This window comes from Quercus suber, unplaced genomic scaffold (assembly GCF_002906115.3).
Source record: "Quercus suber isolate HL8 unplaced genomic scaffold, Cork oak 2.0 scaffold_92, whole genome shotgun sequence".
In the NCBI taxonomy this organism is placed as follows: Eukaryota; Viridiplantae; Streptophyta; class Magnoliopsida; order Fagales; family Fagaceae; genus Quercus; species Quercus suber.
In genome coordinates, this window is record NW_027069557.1 from 91,593 (window position 1) to 110,099 (window position 18,507).

At 34.1% G+C, this 18,507-nt stretch overlaps 1 protein-coding gene across 1 annotated transcript in view; it reads right to left on the reverse strand.

Moving 5' to 3' along the window:
- Nucleotides 1–11,253: 11,253 nt before the first annotated feature.
- LOC112039029 (small heat shock protein, chloroplastic) overlaps nucleotides 11,254–18,507 on the reverse strand; it is a 9,344-nt gene continuing 2,090 nt past the window's right edge. The window contains exon 2 of the mRNA XM_065774408.1: nucleotides 11,254–11,734. Within this exon, the coding sequence (XP_065630480.1) occupies nucleotides 11,301–11,734 (434 nt within the window). The 3' untranslated portion in view covers nucleotides 11,254–11,300. The remainder of the gene's footprint in view (nucleotides 11,735–18,507) is intronic.

An 18,507-nucleotide genomic window follows, 5' to 3' on the forward strand; every position in this document is an offset into this window, starting at 1 on the left:
CATGGAACGCAAGGCTCGAGGCCAAGACGAGATGTTTAACCCACACCACTATGAACCAACAATGGAGGCCGTGAGATCCAACCCTTGTATCTCTCTACCACTAGAAATTTTAAAACAAGTGGATTGTCTTGAAAACATTGTGACCTAATCACAATTTTAACCCTACACATCAAATGTGTTTAATTGTTTAAATTCAATGTGATGTAATTGTGTCACATCACAATAGTGTAACGAACATTCGCGCTATCACAAAAAAGTTTAACCTTGCAATCCGTGAAGTAAATACCCTCTGCATGGAATGCAAGACTCGAAGTTAAGACAAGGTATCTATTCACATTACAATAAACTTAACAAAAGGGTTATTTTAGCACTCCCACTCATTATTTGGGTTTTTCTTTTAAATAATTGTGATCCCATCACAACTAATAACCTTGCATTTGATAAAGACTCTAATCTTATTAGAATCACTAACTAAAATGGAAGTCCTAAACTATTTAAGATTCCTTAAACACTAATGAATCAAAAATTAGTTATATAGAACTCTATCCTTAATTTACTAGATAAAGTATTCTAATCTCATTAGAAAGTATATAACTTTAATTAGAATTTTAATCTCATTAAAAACCTCTAATTAAACTAAATTAAGGACTTTTAATCATAAAATGATTTAGTACCAAAAGTTCTATTTAACTAACATCTTTGATCTCATTAGGTCTTTTAGTTAGAACCATGTGTAATCTAATCACACATAACCTTGCTCTTAAAAAACTTGAAAACACTTAGAAAAAATTTTGATTTTCTATCTTTCGATCGATCGAATGTGCCTCTCGATCGATCGAAAAAATTAAAAAATTCGAACTTGACCACCTGACTTGTTCGATCGATACTCGATTGCCTTTCGATCGATCGAAAAACAAATTCGATCGATCGACTATCAATCGAAAATCAATCTAATTAAAATGTCTGATCACTGTTTCACTCGATCGATCGAAAGTGATTTTCGATTGATCAAAACTCATGAAACTCGAATTTCCAGAAATTTTCTAAGGCAGTTTTCTAGGGTTTTTCTTGAATAAACAACTAACATACGAACATGATAGTCAGAGAATGATATCAAAACTGAATTTCATTGATGCTATAGCCTTAAAGATCAATTTAACATACTTAAATTGAAATTTAAACAATATCATAACATCAATATCAGTTTTTATCAAACAATAATTTCAATGTCCATGCAGAAAAATTAAACGCTTTATTTTCTAACAACATGAAATTATTATATCTAATGCTATGAATGCAAATATTCAAAATTAGCAAACGAATCCAAGGCATCCAAGGCAATTAACACATGCTAGAAACATTGTATCACTACCTTATATCAATAATCAGAATGCTTATGAATCCATATATATCTTTATCCAAGCGGTGCATTAACATCCAGGCTATGCAATGAAGGATCAAAGTGGTGCAATGAATTGATACATGCAAATGATATTTATTTGAATAACTATATCCAAAACATAAACTTCAAGATGGTTTGGATATATCGGTCAGAGCATTAAAATAACTACCCTTCATTTCAATAACTACCATTGACAAGAACTACTTTACGCACATGATGGTTATTACGAATAGATTCATATAACCATATCCTGGCAATCAATAAGGCACGGCACCAATGCAATACAATTGTCATCATCATGAATGATTATCTCAATAACTTTCAATAACTACACTTGAAACAACGTTGAACATCATCATGCGAATGAATTCAATACTCACATGAATCCACATATATTTTAATAAACAATATTAATGAAACAACGTTGAACATCAAGAAACCGTTTTTCTTTCATTCTAAAATCCAATCACATGATATACAATCATGATATTGAAGACCGCTCTGATACCATTTGTTGGAGAAATCTGGTTTTGTATCTCATACAAAACACACGCAGCGGAAGCAACAAAAACACGGATCTACTTCAATCACGAAAGATAAACATGTAACCATGAATTCTAGAATAGAGAATAGAAAGCATACCTTGGTGCAGTGAATTTCAAAACCGAACTTGAGAATACCTTTAATCTTCATCTCAATTCCACATGGTGCCCAAGATGTGTGGTCTCTCAATCAAGCTTTTGTACATAGACTCTCAAAGAAAAATCATTCTTCTTCTCCTTGTGGAGAAAAACTTTTTTTTTTTTTCATCTTACGTACGTTAAAACTATTCTAATAGTTTCTTTATTTAATAACACTTATTAAATAATGACTGATTTCTAATTGGGTTAGCCTTTTGGGCCTACCCAATTGGGTTTTTTTTTTTTCATCTTACGTACGTTAAAACTATTCTAATAGTTTCTTTATTTAATAACACTTATTAAATAATGACTGATTTCTAATTGGGTTAGCCTTTTGGGCCTACCCAATTGGGTTTTAGTTTGTGGCTTGAGATGGGACCAAAGGGAACAAATAAGACTCTAGCTCCAACGGGCCTTGGGCTTTTCTGTCAACTCTTGAGAAGTCCAAAGTTACCATTAATTATATTCAATACCACTATAAGAGTATAATTGCACTCTAGGCCTTATTAATAAATTATATCTCAAGACTTTATTATACATACAACCCCTTCATTAAAATATTTGTAGTAATACAAAGTCATGAAATAGACTGTCACTTTGAACATTACTACATCTTAATTCTTGAGTACCCGGTTTAATCTTTATGTTATTCATCATATATTTATGAAATCTAATTCCATAAATATATACTTTAATAACTCTTTACTAAAGTGGTTGAGCCCAACACTCTGAATAACCAAACCCATTAAACTTATCTCAAGGGAATATTTTATATTTCCGTTAAGAGATTATGAATTCCATCTTGAGAATAAATGTTCCATCAATACTAAATGCGTCTGCCCAACATACTGAGGTTTTGACCATAACTTATAGATCTCACTCCTGATATATCAAAGCAACCTACATCTCATGATCAGGTCCATTATTCTCTCAGGATTTAGAGTTGATGTAAATAGAAGTCGTGAGATTTATTATTCGTTTGACAGTCATTAGGAGAATAATAAATCTCACAGCGGTCCAGTTCAATATGTTTTAACTCTTAAAAGATATCAACATATCAACTAGAAGTCTCCACTTCCGTGATCAAGACAAATCATCTTAGTTGATATGTTATAGTCTTCGCAAATGAAATGCCCAATTTCATCGCCGACTACGAACTAAAATTCTGAGTTTACAAAGAACTTGTGATTTATATCTTTCTATGACTTTTCACATAAATCACATACTATGCATCTCATGGACTAAGATAATGTCCCACTAGTTCATCAGTAGTCTTAAATAATTAAACAACTTAATTATTCATGACATGCCAATAAATTGGATATTAGGGCACAAACCCTAACAGTTGAAGAATCGGAGGCTGAAGAGGATGAAGATACATCCAGACTTCAAGAGAATTACGCCTTACTTCTTGAGAAATCGGGTGAGTATGCAAGGGTGGCTGAGGTGGCTGTGAAGAAGATGAAGAAAGCTGAGGAAGATTACAAAAGTCTGCTGGTGCGATACAAGGAGGGAAAGTGTGAGATTGAAACACTTAATGGTGAGCTATCGGAACCTTACACAAAAGTGAGATTTCTTGAGCAAGAAGTAGTGCAAGCTCATGCCAAGATAGATAGGGTCTCCTCCAAGAAGCTAGATGATGTTATTTCATCTCAAAAACATACCTCAAACAAGTCCAGGTTGGGATATACCGGAGAGAGTAGCTCATCAGCCAATGTCACCAAAGAAGTGAAGTTTATGAAGGCCAAAGAGACGACTGTGGATAAGTCTATTCCCGAGAAAGTTAAAGCTGAAAAGAAGAAGAAGGTGGCTAATCAACGAGTGTTTAACAAGTCTCATAATCAATCAGAAGCCAGATTTGGAGCTAGAGGAAGATCGCTTCCAAGATCACAACAGGGTCCTAGAACGAATCATTTCTGTCACTTTTGTGGATTGCAAGCGCTCCTCGATCACGAGGAAGGAGAAATGACGAGAGGTCTTGGGGTAGAGAGCAACCAAGAAGTCAAAACCGTGATCCAAGAATGATGGACGTTATGAAGATGATCGGTGCATGCACCAATTGCTTTGAAAGCTTCACAAGAGGGTTTGAAAGTCCTAACTCTCATACTCAATCCGTCAAGGACATCACCCTAAACGCACGTGACGTGTGGGTGACAAAGGGTACTCATGCATAAGCATTACAACCTGTTCATGCATTAATACTTCCCATGTTTGTGAATATGTTTGGTTGTGTGCTTGCAAGTTTTTAAGTTGTTATATTGTTTGTGTGTTTGTCTTTGATTCAAATGTTTTTACATAGTTTTTTTTTTTTGTTACTTTTGTTAAATCTTTTACTGATTTTGTGTCAAAAATCCAAAAACATATAAAAAGTAGAAAATCCTAAAAAGTTTGATCGGCTTTGTTGAGTTTTGTCTCAAAGCATGTTTTGCCTTGTACCTTTGTACTAATAGATTTGTGCATTTAAGAGCTGAACTTGTTTCTTATCCACTCATATCATTGTGGAAGAAATTCTGAAATCTATGTGACTATTGTAAATAGATCTTCAACCTTGTCATGAATGATTAGTGAATGGTTTTGTTGATCATGAGACATGCATAGACTTATGCCTATATATCTTCCCACTTTTATTTTATTGCTTTACTCAAAGAGCTCACCAAATGTAAATCTCCAAATGAAAAGAGATATTGAGCTACAAAAGTCTGTCGCACATACTAGTATTTGACTAGGAAAAAGAGAAAGCAACCAAAATAAATTGTATGATGCCCAAAAAGCCAAAGGCTAAATCATCAAATTGAAATATTAAAAATTTCAGGCATCAATCTCATAATGAGATATATTGATTCAAAAAGATCAATTGATTTGTTGAAAATGGAGCCAAATGAAAAGCTTCAAAGAAATGTACTCAAGTTTATGTAAGAGGTCATATATGCATACTTTTATAATTAAGATAGGTCACATTATCTAGTGCTAGTTGTGTATGCCTTGATTGAATTGATCATTGAAGCTTCATATTAGACTAAGGACTATCTCATTTTTGATACCCACACACAACACACAAGTCTATAATCAATAAATGTCATATTCATTTGTGTGATTGTACTTGTTTAAATGTGTTTTCACAAGCTCAATCTTTATTGATCAAACACAAAAAGATTTTTGAGTGTTTTAGCTTGTTTTTGGAAAGTATTTTGTTTTTACAAAAATGTCAAAAATTTCAAAAACAATGTTGCCCTAGTTTGGCAACTCAGTCGAGGGTTGGTCCAGTCGCATGCCACAGTCATGAGCTCACTCCAAGATTTTTCGCGGCTCACTAGCGAGTCAAGGTCTCAGTCGCCAAAAATACTTAGAAAAATTTTCAAAATTTGAGTTTTTATGATTTTCGTGGTTCAGTGTGGCGACTTGTTCGCGGGTGGAAGGTCTAGTCGCGAGGGGTGCACAGAGATTTTCGCGGCTCACCTGGCGATTGTATCGCTGGTAGACCTTCTAGTCGCGAAAAACACTTAGAAAATTTTTCAGAAATCTTAACTTCTATGTGTTTCACGGCTTACCTGGCAACTGACTGGTGACTTAATCCAGTCACGAAAAATGCATGTTTTGCATTTTAAAGATAGTTTTTTAAAACTTTTTCAGTTTTTCCCTCGAATTTTTGTGACTGTTCATTATCTTCCTCATTTCTCTCTCTCAAACACTCCGTGTCTCTCTTGAATAAGCTTCCATTTTTGCATCATGTCTACTTCAAACATGAAGAAAAAGGTATGGGTTTTCTCTATCTCACTTCATTGTACTTTATTTGAGCATTTTTTTTCTTGTTTTGTGAGGTGTTTTTGAGTTCTTGCGAGTTAATGGGTTCGAACTTGGGTCGGGTTTATGATTGTTGAGATTTGATGTTCTAGTCTTAGCTTTACTTTGTTTCTAGTATTCTATACATGTGTGTTATCATGTTTTAGTTTTTCAGAGGTGTTTACTTGGTATTTCTCTTACCCATGTTGTTTGTGGTTCGGTTCTATTGGGTTTTTCTCTCTGTGTGTGGGTTTTGGCCAGTTCTATTTGGTTGTTATTATTTTTTAAAGATAGTTTGTTTCTTCTGCATTGTGATTATTGTCTGCTCTGTGTTGGTTTGATCATCTCATTCTCATGATGTCATATCTCATTGCCATATGTCTTGCTTTAGGTAATCTAGTTTTCACTACTTCTGTTCATCTGATTATTACTTGTTGAAATATGTGGTTGGGTTTATGCTCTAAAGAACTCTGGGTTGTTTAAACTGTTACTAATGTTTTGAATTTCATCCATTATGCTATGTCTTGTTGTGGCCTTTTCTGTTTGTTTACAGATGGCCCCATCTCCTACAAAGAAGAAGACACCTGCTAAGAAATCTAATAAAAGGCTAAAAATGGACCCTAACCTATTTAGGTCGGTTCATCACTTTGAGAGATATAAGGACTATTTCTTGAAGGGAACCATCATTTAGGAGAGATTTGTTGATTTAAGGGATTTAAAAGACACCTTTATTACAAGTTGTTTTGAGGGTAGAGGTTGGGAAAGATTGTTGAGTGACCTACCTCCTGTCTGTGAGCCTCTAATCAGAGAATTCTATGCAAATGCTGAGATAAGGGAGGAGGAGTTAAGTTGTTCGGTGAGAAGAAAGGAATTCACCATCAATGCACATGACATTGATGAGGTGCTAGGTCTTGAAGAATTAGAGGACTCTGACTTCATTAATTACAAAGACAGGATGCTATCTTTAGACACTGTCCAAGCTCGGATTGGTGGTGTTAAAGAAAATAGATGTCTCAACACTACTGATTTTCCTACTGACATGAGGTGTCTAACCACCATAATGATGTACAACCTGTATCCGATAAGGAAGATGACTACACTGACAAATGCCAGAGCTATCTTCCTCATGGAACTTAAAGAGAAAACCTTCATTAACATCAGCTCTCATATCTTTGACACTATAGTAGATGAGACTAAAACCACTTCTAGGCCCAAGCCGATCTTTCCCAGTCTTATTATGAGGCTTTTCATATTAAAAGGTGTTGAGATCCCTCAAGATATCAGTCCCATGACTCCTCTATCAGCCATAAACAAATTCACCCTCACAAGGATACAAGTTCGTCTTCTAGGAAATGAAGAAGAGGGTGACCAAGGAGAAGGTGATCCTATGGAAACTGAAGCAGAGGCTGCAGGACAAACTTCCACACCCAGAAGTAGAGCCAAAAGGAGCAGGGCTTTTACTTCATCAGTTGTACCTCCTGATGCATTTCAGATCATCCTGGAGAGGCTTGATGGACTCAAAGAGGTTCAAAATCAGCATACTGAAAGGATGACAGTAATGCAGGATCAACTTGATGTACTTTCAACTAAGTTTGACAGCATCTACACCAACTAGAAGTAGTGACCCTTTGGCCATTCCGATCAAAAGGGGGGAGAATTTTTGGGTTACACTTGAGGGGGAGTGCTTGTTTGAGGGGCAGCTTTCATTATCATATACTGTTATGTTATGTTTATAGCTTTGATACAGTGTTTTGGTTAACTGCTGTTATTATTGGTTTGATACACTGTGGTTTTAGTTATTGTTTGGCTAAAACTCACAACTCTTGGATAGTTTTGTATTATTGTTTTGTACCTGGTACCTTTGTAGGTTTTTAAGGTTCTTAGTTTATGTTTGTATCTGTTGTTTTGGTAAGCTTTTAAGGTGTCTATGTACTTGCTGCTAAATGTTATGCATTTTCTTTAAGTACTCTCACTCTTGTGCCCTTATAGGATTTTATTACTAAATGCATATACTTCATGTACTGTGCATTGGTTGAGTGTTGATCATTCAAGTGATTTGCTTTGTGTTTATTAGCTTGAATGTTTGGATGTTCATTCCAAGTGTGAATGAGCATTGTGATCACTTGTTTGTAGTGATTGCCTGTTTAGGTCTTGCCATGGTCTATTGCTATATTCCATTTTGCTTGATCGCATTGTGCTTGCTCCATATGCATTACAAGTTTTCTGCATACAATGAACTTATTGTGTTGTTGTGTTTCAGGAGATACTTGTTCTTATGGTTCAAGAGCTACACAAATTCTAGAGTTAGGTGTGAGTGAGTTTTCCAACTGTTCTCAACTCACGCGTTAAGTCTAGAGTTTGTTATAGGGTTTTGTCACGGAATAACCAAAGGGGGAGATTGTAAACTTGAATTTTATCAACCATCTTGCTGGCTTTATTCTGTACTAATTTGCTTGTAATTTAGCACTTAGTAACCCTGTATTTAAATGGGATTCATGTAAGGGTAGTGTGTGTGAGAGTGTGAAGAATTGCTCAATAATGTGCAAAGAAGTAGGGACTCGCGGCTGACTCACGACTTGCAAGCCGCCAACTATAGCACATGTGAGAAGCATGCGGGGAGGTGAAGGGTCACGCCAACTATCGCACTACAGGAAAAAGGTCCCAGGCTAGCCAGGCCATTAGCTCGCGACTTAGACCAGTCGCGAAGCCAAGCCGCCAACTTGCCCTGTTTGGGAAAAACTGTCTCTTCGTATTCCAAACACACACCACTATATATAGACCCTTATACCCACGAAATGTTGAGAGCTTATAGAGAGAATTTTGAGAGAGAAACCCTAGAGAAAAACAAAATTGCCTCATCCCCAATCTTCACCAAAAGACTCTTCAAATTCCTCTACTGTCTTCCTCTCCATTGATACATCCTTGAGAGGTTCTTGACCAAATCCTTTTCTCACTACACCCATGTCTGTGAGAAGGTCTTTTGGTGCTAAGGGGAGCAGTTTGGAAGGAACCAATGGTTATTGGTTGATGCTATGGGTTATAGCGGAATTCGGTAAGCTAGAGAAGAAAAAGATTCGGCGCAACCTCATTGGAGCAGGAAGCTTGGAGGGCTTAGGTACCTGAGTAGATTAGGCTTGGAGGGTCTATTGCTGTTTATGTATCCCAACTACATTTTCTAGTGGATTATTGACCGCTTGGAGGGCGGCGGAGAGGTTTTTCGCCGAGATCTTCGATTTTCTCTTCGATAACACATCGCGTGCTGTCCTTGTGTTTGCATCTCTCTTCCCTTTATCTTTGCCTTTTATTTTCTGTTGTGGATGTGATTATAATTGGCTTAGATTTTTTATCAATTCTGTGTTTGGCTTATGTTCATGTTCCGCACATTAATTGTTTGATAATAAGCTTGAATTGGTAATTTGTAATTGGGGGTCTAAACGTTCATAGTGCTTTCAACACTATTTGAACTTTCAACTCTCATCACGATTTTCGATTGATCGAAAAATATATTTGATTGATCGAAAATTCTTCGATTGATCCATTAGCAATCAAGCACTAATCGAAACAGACAGAGGCTGACCAAAATTTTAATCGCAATTTCGATCAGTCGAAAAATAGGGTCAATCGATCAAAATTCTGGAAAAATCAAAGTTTTGAAAAACAAAGTAATTTTATTGTGCATTTTATTCCTAAATTCAATGCTTTTAGGAGTTTGTGCATTTTCAAAACTTTCTACATAAAATTTTATTGTGCGTTCAGTTGCTACATTAAAGAGATTAAAGATACACAGGCGGGAGTTCTTGTACTTACTGGGAATCCAAGAAAGAAGTAGTCCGTGGACTCGGAGCTGTCACGTGGTCGTGGTTGTAAGTTTCCTACTTAAGGTAACAATAGGATGTTAGTGGTCTAAGTCGCTATTGTGTAAACTTCAATTCTTTCATAGTGGATTCAGTTTTACCTTGAGGATAGGTAGGTTAAATCCTCCCCAGGCTTTTTACCGGTTTGGTTTTCCTAGGTCATCATATTTTTGTGTTCTTTATTTTCTGCAATCTACATTGATATGATATATTTGTATTAACCTAGATTTGATAATTTGACTAAGTTAATCACTTGACTAATTAACTAGGTTAATCTGGCTGTGTTTTAAGGGGTCTAAAAACGTACAACACCATATTATTTACGTTAAAAAAAATAATACATATTAATTTCAAAGTTCATTGCAAGATGTGAATTGCTAGGTTATTGCAACAATAAGTAGCGTTGATACAACAATGGGTTGGTATTACATTTTGTGCGTACTTTGTGAAAGGAATGTCAAACCACGAGCAGAATCATTTTGGTGTGCAAAATGTGAAACAAAAACAAATCCTTCTATCCCAAAGTTAGAGGCACTTTCATTAAACTACATACTCTCCAAATATTTATAAAATATTTATCTCACTATAACTACTATATATATATACACACACACACACAATAAGAGATCTTGCTGAAAAATAAACTAAGGCACAACTTATTTAAATTATTGTAAAACTATTGATATTGGAGAAGGAATCCCAAGTGATTTGAAAAAACAAATTTAGGAAAAAATGGATTTTCCTACTTCATTTGAACGGATTTAATATAAATGGTGATTTTGAAAATTACATAGTTGCTAAGATTTTTTATGCACCTTCAAATGACAAAAAGGTATGGAAGAAAGAAAAAATATACACAATCCAATATGCTATATTTATTTTTTTTGCTGCAATATTCCAAAATTAACAAATATAAAAAATAAAAACATTTACAAAAAACTGTCACATCATTGAAATTTAATATAAATGAAAATTCCTACAAAAAATCTTAGCAACAAAGTCCAAACTTTGTAAGATCCAATCTGGAATCTCTCGGTGCCAATTGATTAGTGATTAACACAAATGATGCAACAAAAGGAAAAAGTGATAAAAGCTCAAAAATTGAACAAATATGGACAGACTAAACTTCAAACGTTGAAGATGGAGAAACTGATGATGATAACAAGGGTCACCATACTGCAATAACAAAGAAAAAAGGATTTCGTAATGAAACTTTTTATTGCATCACATAATAAAAATCAATAATATAGAATGAATTAATATGTCTTTATCAACTTTTATTATACAATATTACTCCAAAGTTGTTTTAATTATTGCTCATTACTTGAACAAAATAATTATAATAGATATAAGTATGCAATTTATAATTGTTACTTTTTATGATGAACTCATTACTAACAAAATTTTATAATAAATATGCTATAATATATGTATAATATTTTACAAAAACAAATTTACATAAAACATTATCATGCACGGGTAACTTACTAGTTATGACTAAAAACAAAACAAAACAAAAAAGAAAACCCCACGAAATCTTCTTTATTTTTAGACGAGTACAATAATCTCATATATGTTCTGCTTTCACTGAATTTGCACGTCAATGACCTTGCGTTCTGCCTTGGTCTTGGGAATGGAAATGTAAAGAACGCCATTCTTCAGCTCAGCCTTGATCTTATCCTTCTCCAAGTTATCAGGAAGCTGAATACGTGTGTCATAAGAATTGAAGCTTCTCCAAGACCAAGAGTCATTATCTTTACCTTCCTTCTTGTGCTCTCCTTTTATAACAAGCACATCGTCCTCCACTGCCACCTTAACATCCTCCTTATCGAGTCCTGGCATGTCAAACCTCATCTTAACCTCAGTCTCCTCCTCTACCACATCCCAATCGGCACGGGCTTGCCAATCCCATGCTGACCGGTGTGCTCTAGGAAATGTCGTGGTCTGAACAAAGACACGGTCCATTGTGTCTAGCATTGGCCGCAATGCTCTAATTGGGGAGAACGGATCCCAGAGACCTGAGTAACAATTGCATACAACATGTTTAATTCTTTGGATCATATATTTTAGAACATTTGAATTTAAATTTTAAAGCTAGCTATCCAAATAATTGGATGAGAGAGATGTTACAAAATTTGCTACTTGAGCTTGGGAACATATTAAAGAACATACTTGAGTATTAAGTTTTCTTTACAATCCCTTGTATAATTTCCCTCTTTACATTTCTTGATACTGACCAGCTACCCTACACAATGATAGTATATCACTCTTTTAAGACATAGGAGACACAAAATCTGAAAAAGTAGCCCACCCACTAAAATTAAATTATAAAGTACAACCTGATGCTGTGTCTTTAATTTCCAATGGAATAATATAATTGGTATGTCACAATCATCAAACGAGCCTTTAATTTGTTTGCCGTGATTTTGTTTTTTGCTTTATCTTTTCTCCTCAGATTCAGATCCTATCCTAATCTGTTTTATGTGATTCTTTCTAGTTCATGTAATCTGAAGAAGCAGAACTCTTCCTATGTATAACTAATTTACTTGTATTTTTGGTTCTCATAACTAATTAACCTGGAACAAAGAAAACGACTTAAGCAAAGTGTAAATTTCCATGCTCTTGGCATATTCTTTATTCAACCAAGTAAAAACGAAAGTTCCCAAGTTCTTAACTGAAAAGAATGAACAGGAAAAAAGAAGCAAATTTCATGGAGATGTCTCTCTACTCCTTAGTCTTTAATTATGACCTAAGTCATTTCATGTTCCTAAGTGATGCTTTTGTGAATACCAAACAAGTATGTGTTTGAATTAACTTTTTGCTTAATATTCTGTTTGTTTTGTTGAAAAATATTTTTTCGGGAAAAATACCAGTAATAGTTTTGTTGTAAAATCTATATAAAACCTATAAATATTTTTTTTTCATGAAAANAGAGGTAGGAGATGAGGAAATTCCCAAAACAAATGTGTAGAGGATTGTGGGTATAACAATCTCTAACTCTCAAGGTGTTTGGCTAGGGTTTTCTCTCAGAAGCTCTCCTTAACATTTGTGGATAATATGGGTATAAATAGTGTATGCACAGAAAGTGTGTATCAGACTGGACAGGCTGGCAAACCAGAATGCCTCGGGGGTATCTCACGGGAAGACCTTACCCGCGAGATACTCGCGAGACACAGCTGTCTCCATCTAGCCTAACTCTTCGCATTCCAGCACGTGCAGGGCACATGACCCTGTTAGGTTCTAAAAACTTAAAACCATGATCAAAACAGGTCGTTAGTCTTGTTTAGACTTGCTCAAAGTGTGGGCGTTTTATGTAAAGTTGGAATCGAGTGGCTACAGAAGTATTAGTGACTTTCAGTCTGGCTCGATCGATTAAATCTCGGGCAGAACGTTTTTCTGCAGAATTTTCCAACTCAACCCAAGCCTATTAAGGATTAGGGTTTCAGATCTACTTCTCCCACTATATAAAGGAAACCCTAGTCACGTTTTTAGAGTAGCTCTGGATGCTCTTGTTGCTTATATTTGCGGTTTGTGTGAATCTCTTGTGAGATCCTTGAGGAGCTTTCCTTCACATAAACTTAGGGTTTTCAAGGTAGAGATTACTTCAACATCTTGATAATCAACTCAGTTGCTGCCATTGGAGCTTAAAGAAACGCAAGCAGGAGTGCTTGTACTTGATTGGAGAATCCAAGAAAGAAGGAGTTCGTGAATTCGAAGCTTGCACGTGGTCGTGTCAGTAAGTTCTACTGGTGGGTAGCATTAGGAAGTCGAGTGTGGGTGCTTGTAAGTCCTTTTGTATGAACTTCGATTCTTTCATATAGTGGATTCAAGTTTACCTTGAGGATAGCTAGGTTAAATCCTCTCCAGGTTTTTTACCAGTTTGGTTTTTCTGAGTGATCATATCTTTGTGATCTTTATATTTCCACTGCTTTATATCTTGATATGATTATTTGATTATGTTAACCGAGATTTGCATAATTTGACTAAGTTAATCACTTGGCTAAATAAACTAGGTTAATCCAATTGTTGTTTTAAGGGATCTAAAACCTAACAAGTGGTATCAGAGCGGATAGCTCTCTTGTTTTAGATCTTTTGATCTAAGAGCTAATCCTTGACCCCTATTGTCATGGATAATTTGAAGTGTCTTTCTGATCATGTTTCTGCTCATGCTTCTGTTGATTTTATTGATGCATGTGAAACTCTCCGTAAGGAATTATTGAAATCTATGAAAATTGCTAAGAAATTCAAGGAAGAGTTAAAATTGGCTAATCTTGAAAAAGAGGAATTGCTTGTTAGATTAGATGAATCTAATAAAAAGAATGAATTTTTGAGAAATCAAATTTCCTCTCAAGATGAGAAGATGAAAAGCTTGGAACAAGAGTTAGTTGAATCTAAAGCTAAAAATAAAAATTTGACTTGTGCCAAGCCTGTTGTTGATAACAGAAGTGTTTCTGTTTCTCTTAAGCCTAAAACTGAGAAAGTTTATATCCCTCATTTCAAGAGGAATAATAAAGAAAAGACTTATTTTGCTAGGTTAGACAAAGGTAAAAGTTCTGATGTAGACGCTGAAATTTCTAAACCTATGTCTAAATCTACTGCTAGTGTGCAAAAGAAATCTGTTTTTGTGCCTACCTGTCACCTTTGTGGTGTTGTTGGTCATATTAAACCAAATTGTTCTTTGTTGAGACAAGAACCAAAGCCTGTGACCGGAAACCCCACTAGGAATACTGATGTTCCTAAATTTGTTCCTGTTTGCCACTTTTGTGGTGTTCATGGTCATATTCGTCCTAATTGTCATAAATTGAAATTTAAGCATTCTGTGTTTCAATCTAGGATATGTGATGACATTTCTCCTGCCATAAGTCCAAATAAATTATTTCATATGCTTTTGAAAATTTTGAGCTTGTTGGCTTGTGAAATGAATTTGCAAGATTTTAGTATTTCTCAGAAGTTTGGTATAATCCCTCAAATACACTCTACTTCTCATGGATTTTCACCTACAAAGCCAAAGACTCGTGCTATATGGGTGAGAAAAGATTCTCCAATGTGAGTGTTGCTAACTTGTCCCTGATTTAATTCTGTCAATTATTTGTGGACATGTTTTGTTTCTGTTTTTGGTTTTTTTTTTTTTTAGATTGTTTTTTTATTAAAAAAAATCCAAAAACATTGAAAAATTTCAAAAAGACAAAAATATTTTATTTTGTGTCTAGTTTTATTTTTTTTTAGGATTACATGAATTATGATATCTCTTTTGATTTTTAACATGCTTGACATTGTGGAGAAACTTGAATAGTATGCTAAGCTATTTCTGATTTTGTGTGAATATGTACTAATTTGTACATGTACTCAAGGGTTAATTAAGAAATTGATATTTTTTATTTGTGTACCCTCTATAGCTTAGTTAAGCACTGTCATGCATTGCATTTGCTTTGTTCATTTAGCATAATATGTGTCTTTTTGTTTTTGGTCATATAGCTTTTAAAACCAAAAAGATTTTTGTGTTTTGTATTTCACATCTTGGATTTATAATCAAGGATTGACCATATTATCTTTACATAACAAGTTTATGTACCTTGTTTAGCTTTGATGAGCTTATTTATTGCACTTGACTAGTTGAAGCTTTGTAGTGTGTGTTCAGTGGGAAAGATGTTTATGGTGTTTATCACTTTGTCTTAATTTTGAAGTCACATGTTATTTGACTGTCGAACTTGATCCTTTTGAGAAAGGCATAAATAACCATCTCACCACTGTTCACTAGCCAATCATGAACATGTTAGTGCATATCGTAAGATTTTGTGCTCGAGAAAGTGTAGCACATGCACAAAAAGAACATAAGGTGTAGCCTCGATTTAATTGCTAAATGCTTAAAATTGGTGTGTACTATTAGGCTTGATGCCAAATCACATAATTAAAATTGGTGTGTACATTATCCTGACTTTTTAATAAGTTTCTGATTAAATTAAAATTGGTGTGTACTATTAGATTTGATGCCAAATTACATAATTAAAATTGGTGTGTATATTATGAGGCAAAATCAAGAAACTTACATGATTGCAAGCTTTTGTTCTAGGAGATGTGAGAGTCATATGATGTAACTCTTTAGGTGATAGTCTCTTTCAAATTCTATGTGATGAATTTTGTAGACTTTGTGTTTGACTTCTATTCACATATCACCTCACATGTATCTCAAGTTTTTGCTAGTTGCACACACTACACAAGTTACTCTTTGCTAAACTTGGTACATTTTATTGTGTGTGATCTTGTTGTGGCCATCCAAGATTAAAAGTTCCTTGATCTTAATGCAAAATGTGTTTAAAGTTTGAGAAATTCAAAATTCTAGAGCTTGAATGTACCTGAATTGGGGATTTTGTTCAAATTGGGTTCAATTGATGCAATTGGCTTGTTGAATTGATGTAATTGATCATTATATTGTGTATTCTAGCTTGTGTGATAATTAACTGGTCAAATTTTTCCTAAAAACTTAACAAGTGGTTTTAAATTTTTGGAGTTTTATTAGAAACTCTATGCTCAAGCCAATTTTGTGAATTTAACTTATATTGAACTTAGTTTCACTGCATTAGAGCTTGCATCATGACATATTTTTTCATGCATCATTTGTGTTTAGGATTCACATGCATTACAATGATTTTTGTATCCATCTTGCTGTTTTACAATCATATCTCTCATTGTTTTCACACATAGTATGCATACACTTTGCTAAATTAGGTACTCAACTTGATTTAAAATTTGATTGATTAATTTTTGAGTTTTGTACATTCTAGTATATGCTATTTCTTATGTGTGAATTGCAGAAAATATTTTTCTTAATTAAGAGATATGATGAATAATCAATGTGCAAATATTTTTCTCTATTCATGCAACTGTTTATGGGTCACATAGTGTCAAGTTTGCATTTATTGAAAGAGAGAATATTTTTTTCATGTGTATCCTCACCTTAGTTTTTAACTTTGGTTTGTGTGTTTTTATTTTCCCCACCTTCTAAAGTTTCCCCAAAACTTTTTTTCCAAAAACTTGTTTTGTTTTTACTATTTTTATAGGGGGAGATTTTTTTTAAACCTTTGTTGTTCATAGGGGGAGTTGTCTCTATATTCTATAGAGTTGAAGTGGTTTGTGTCCCCTTAATTCTCTATTTTCTCTTATCCTTTATTGCGTATGGTGACTGTTTACTCTTTGTATGAGTTGTCTTTGTCAATACGTGACAAAAAGGGGGAGAAATTATTGATTTATGGATTTATGGGAAACATGTTTGTCTTGTTTAGGGGGAGTTGAAATTATTTTTGAAAGGGGAGAATATTAATAAAAACTTTTTGTTGTATCTAACTTAGGGGAGAGTTAGTTTACTTATATTTTTATTTTTGTTTCTTGTTCACTGCTCATTGATTTATATTTATGAGTTATTCATGATATATGACTTTGTTTTGTATTTTGTGAAGTCAAGAATTATTTGTTAATTTACTGTTTTTCTGTCACACATGCGCTTATGCGCTTTGTTTAGTGTTTCAAGAATATACAGGTTGATTCAATTGAGCTGCTGTCTACACTTACAACTGATGGATAGTACTTAGGATTGAATTTGTGTTATGAGCATTATTTTTGTAAAGGGCTTTTATTTGTAAACTTTGATCTTTTAATTTGTGCTTTGTCATGGATTGCCAAAAGGGGAGTTTGTTAAGTTCTAGAGACTTAGGATTTTATGTATTTAGAACTCTAATGTGTATTGTTGGCAAACCATGATCAAAACAGGTTGTTAGTCTTGTTTAGACTTGCTCAAAGTGTGGGAGTTTTATGTAAAGTTGGAATCGAGTGGCTGCAGAAGTATTAGTGACTTTCGGCCTGGCTCGATCGATCGATCGAATATCAAGCAGAACGTTTTTCTGCTGAATTTTTCAGCTCAGCCCAAGCCCATTAAGGATTAGGGTTTCAGATCTACTTCTCCCACTGTATAAAGGAAACCCTAGTCACGTTTGTTCGCGTAAAATAATCTGCAAGCGCACAGAATCGTAACAAGTAGTAAAGTGTTTTTAGAAAACGAATGTCGAACCCACAGGGATTAACTATGTTATTGAATACCAAAATTTACTAAATTAAGTACTATTTGGAAAATCGAAAATAGATGGAACGTTCTACTATTTGAATTAAATTAAACTATTTAATAAAAATAAATCTTTGAATAAAAAATTAACAAAGCGTAAAATCTAAAAGTGTAAAAATATGATAAGAATGGATCTAGAGCAGTTGATTTCACTTAATAAATCCCACACAATTTATTCTTCCTAATTATTAAATTCTAATAATCTCCCGTTGATGATTAAAAATTCCTTAAGTATTCAATATCTTCTCTCGAATAATATTAAAAATATCTTCAACTAACAATTTCATATCTCTATGTGAATTTAATTAATTGGAGACTCATTACGTACTTTGAATTTTTTGAAAAATCACACTAGTCGCGGTAAAGCATCTCTACTTTCGCTCAACTAATGGTGTTTAATTCTAGAACTAAAATAACAAATCACCTCTCGGTCTCATTGTAATTCAATTGATCAAACCATAATTCGTAAAAAATAGTAAGCATTAAGAATAAGAATTAAACACTCAATCATGGAAATATTAAAAATAAAATAATTCAGAATATAAATTGTGTGTTCATTGCTAGACTACATCAACGCTCTAGAAAATAAAATTTAGTTCATAATAAAACTGAAAAGAAAACAAATAAAACTTATGTCTTTCATCTGATGGTTGATCAACATGAAGCTCTCGCCTTTGC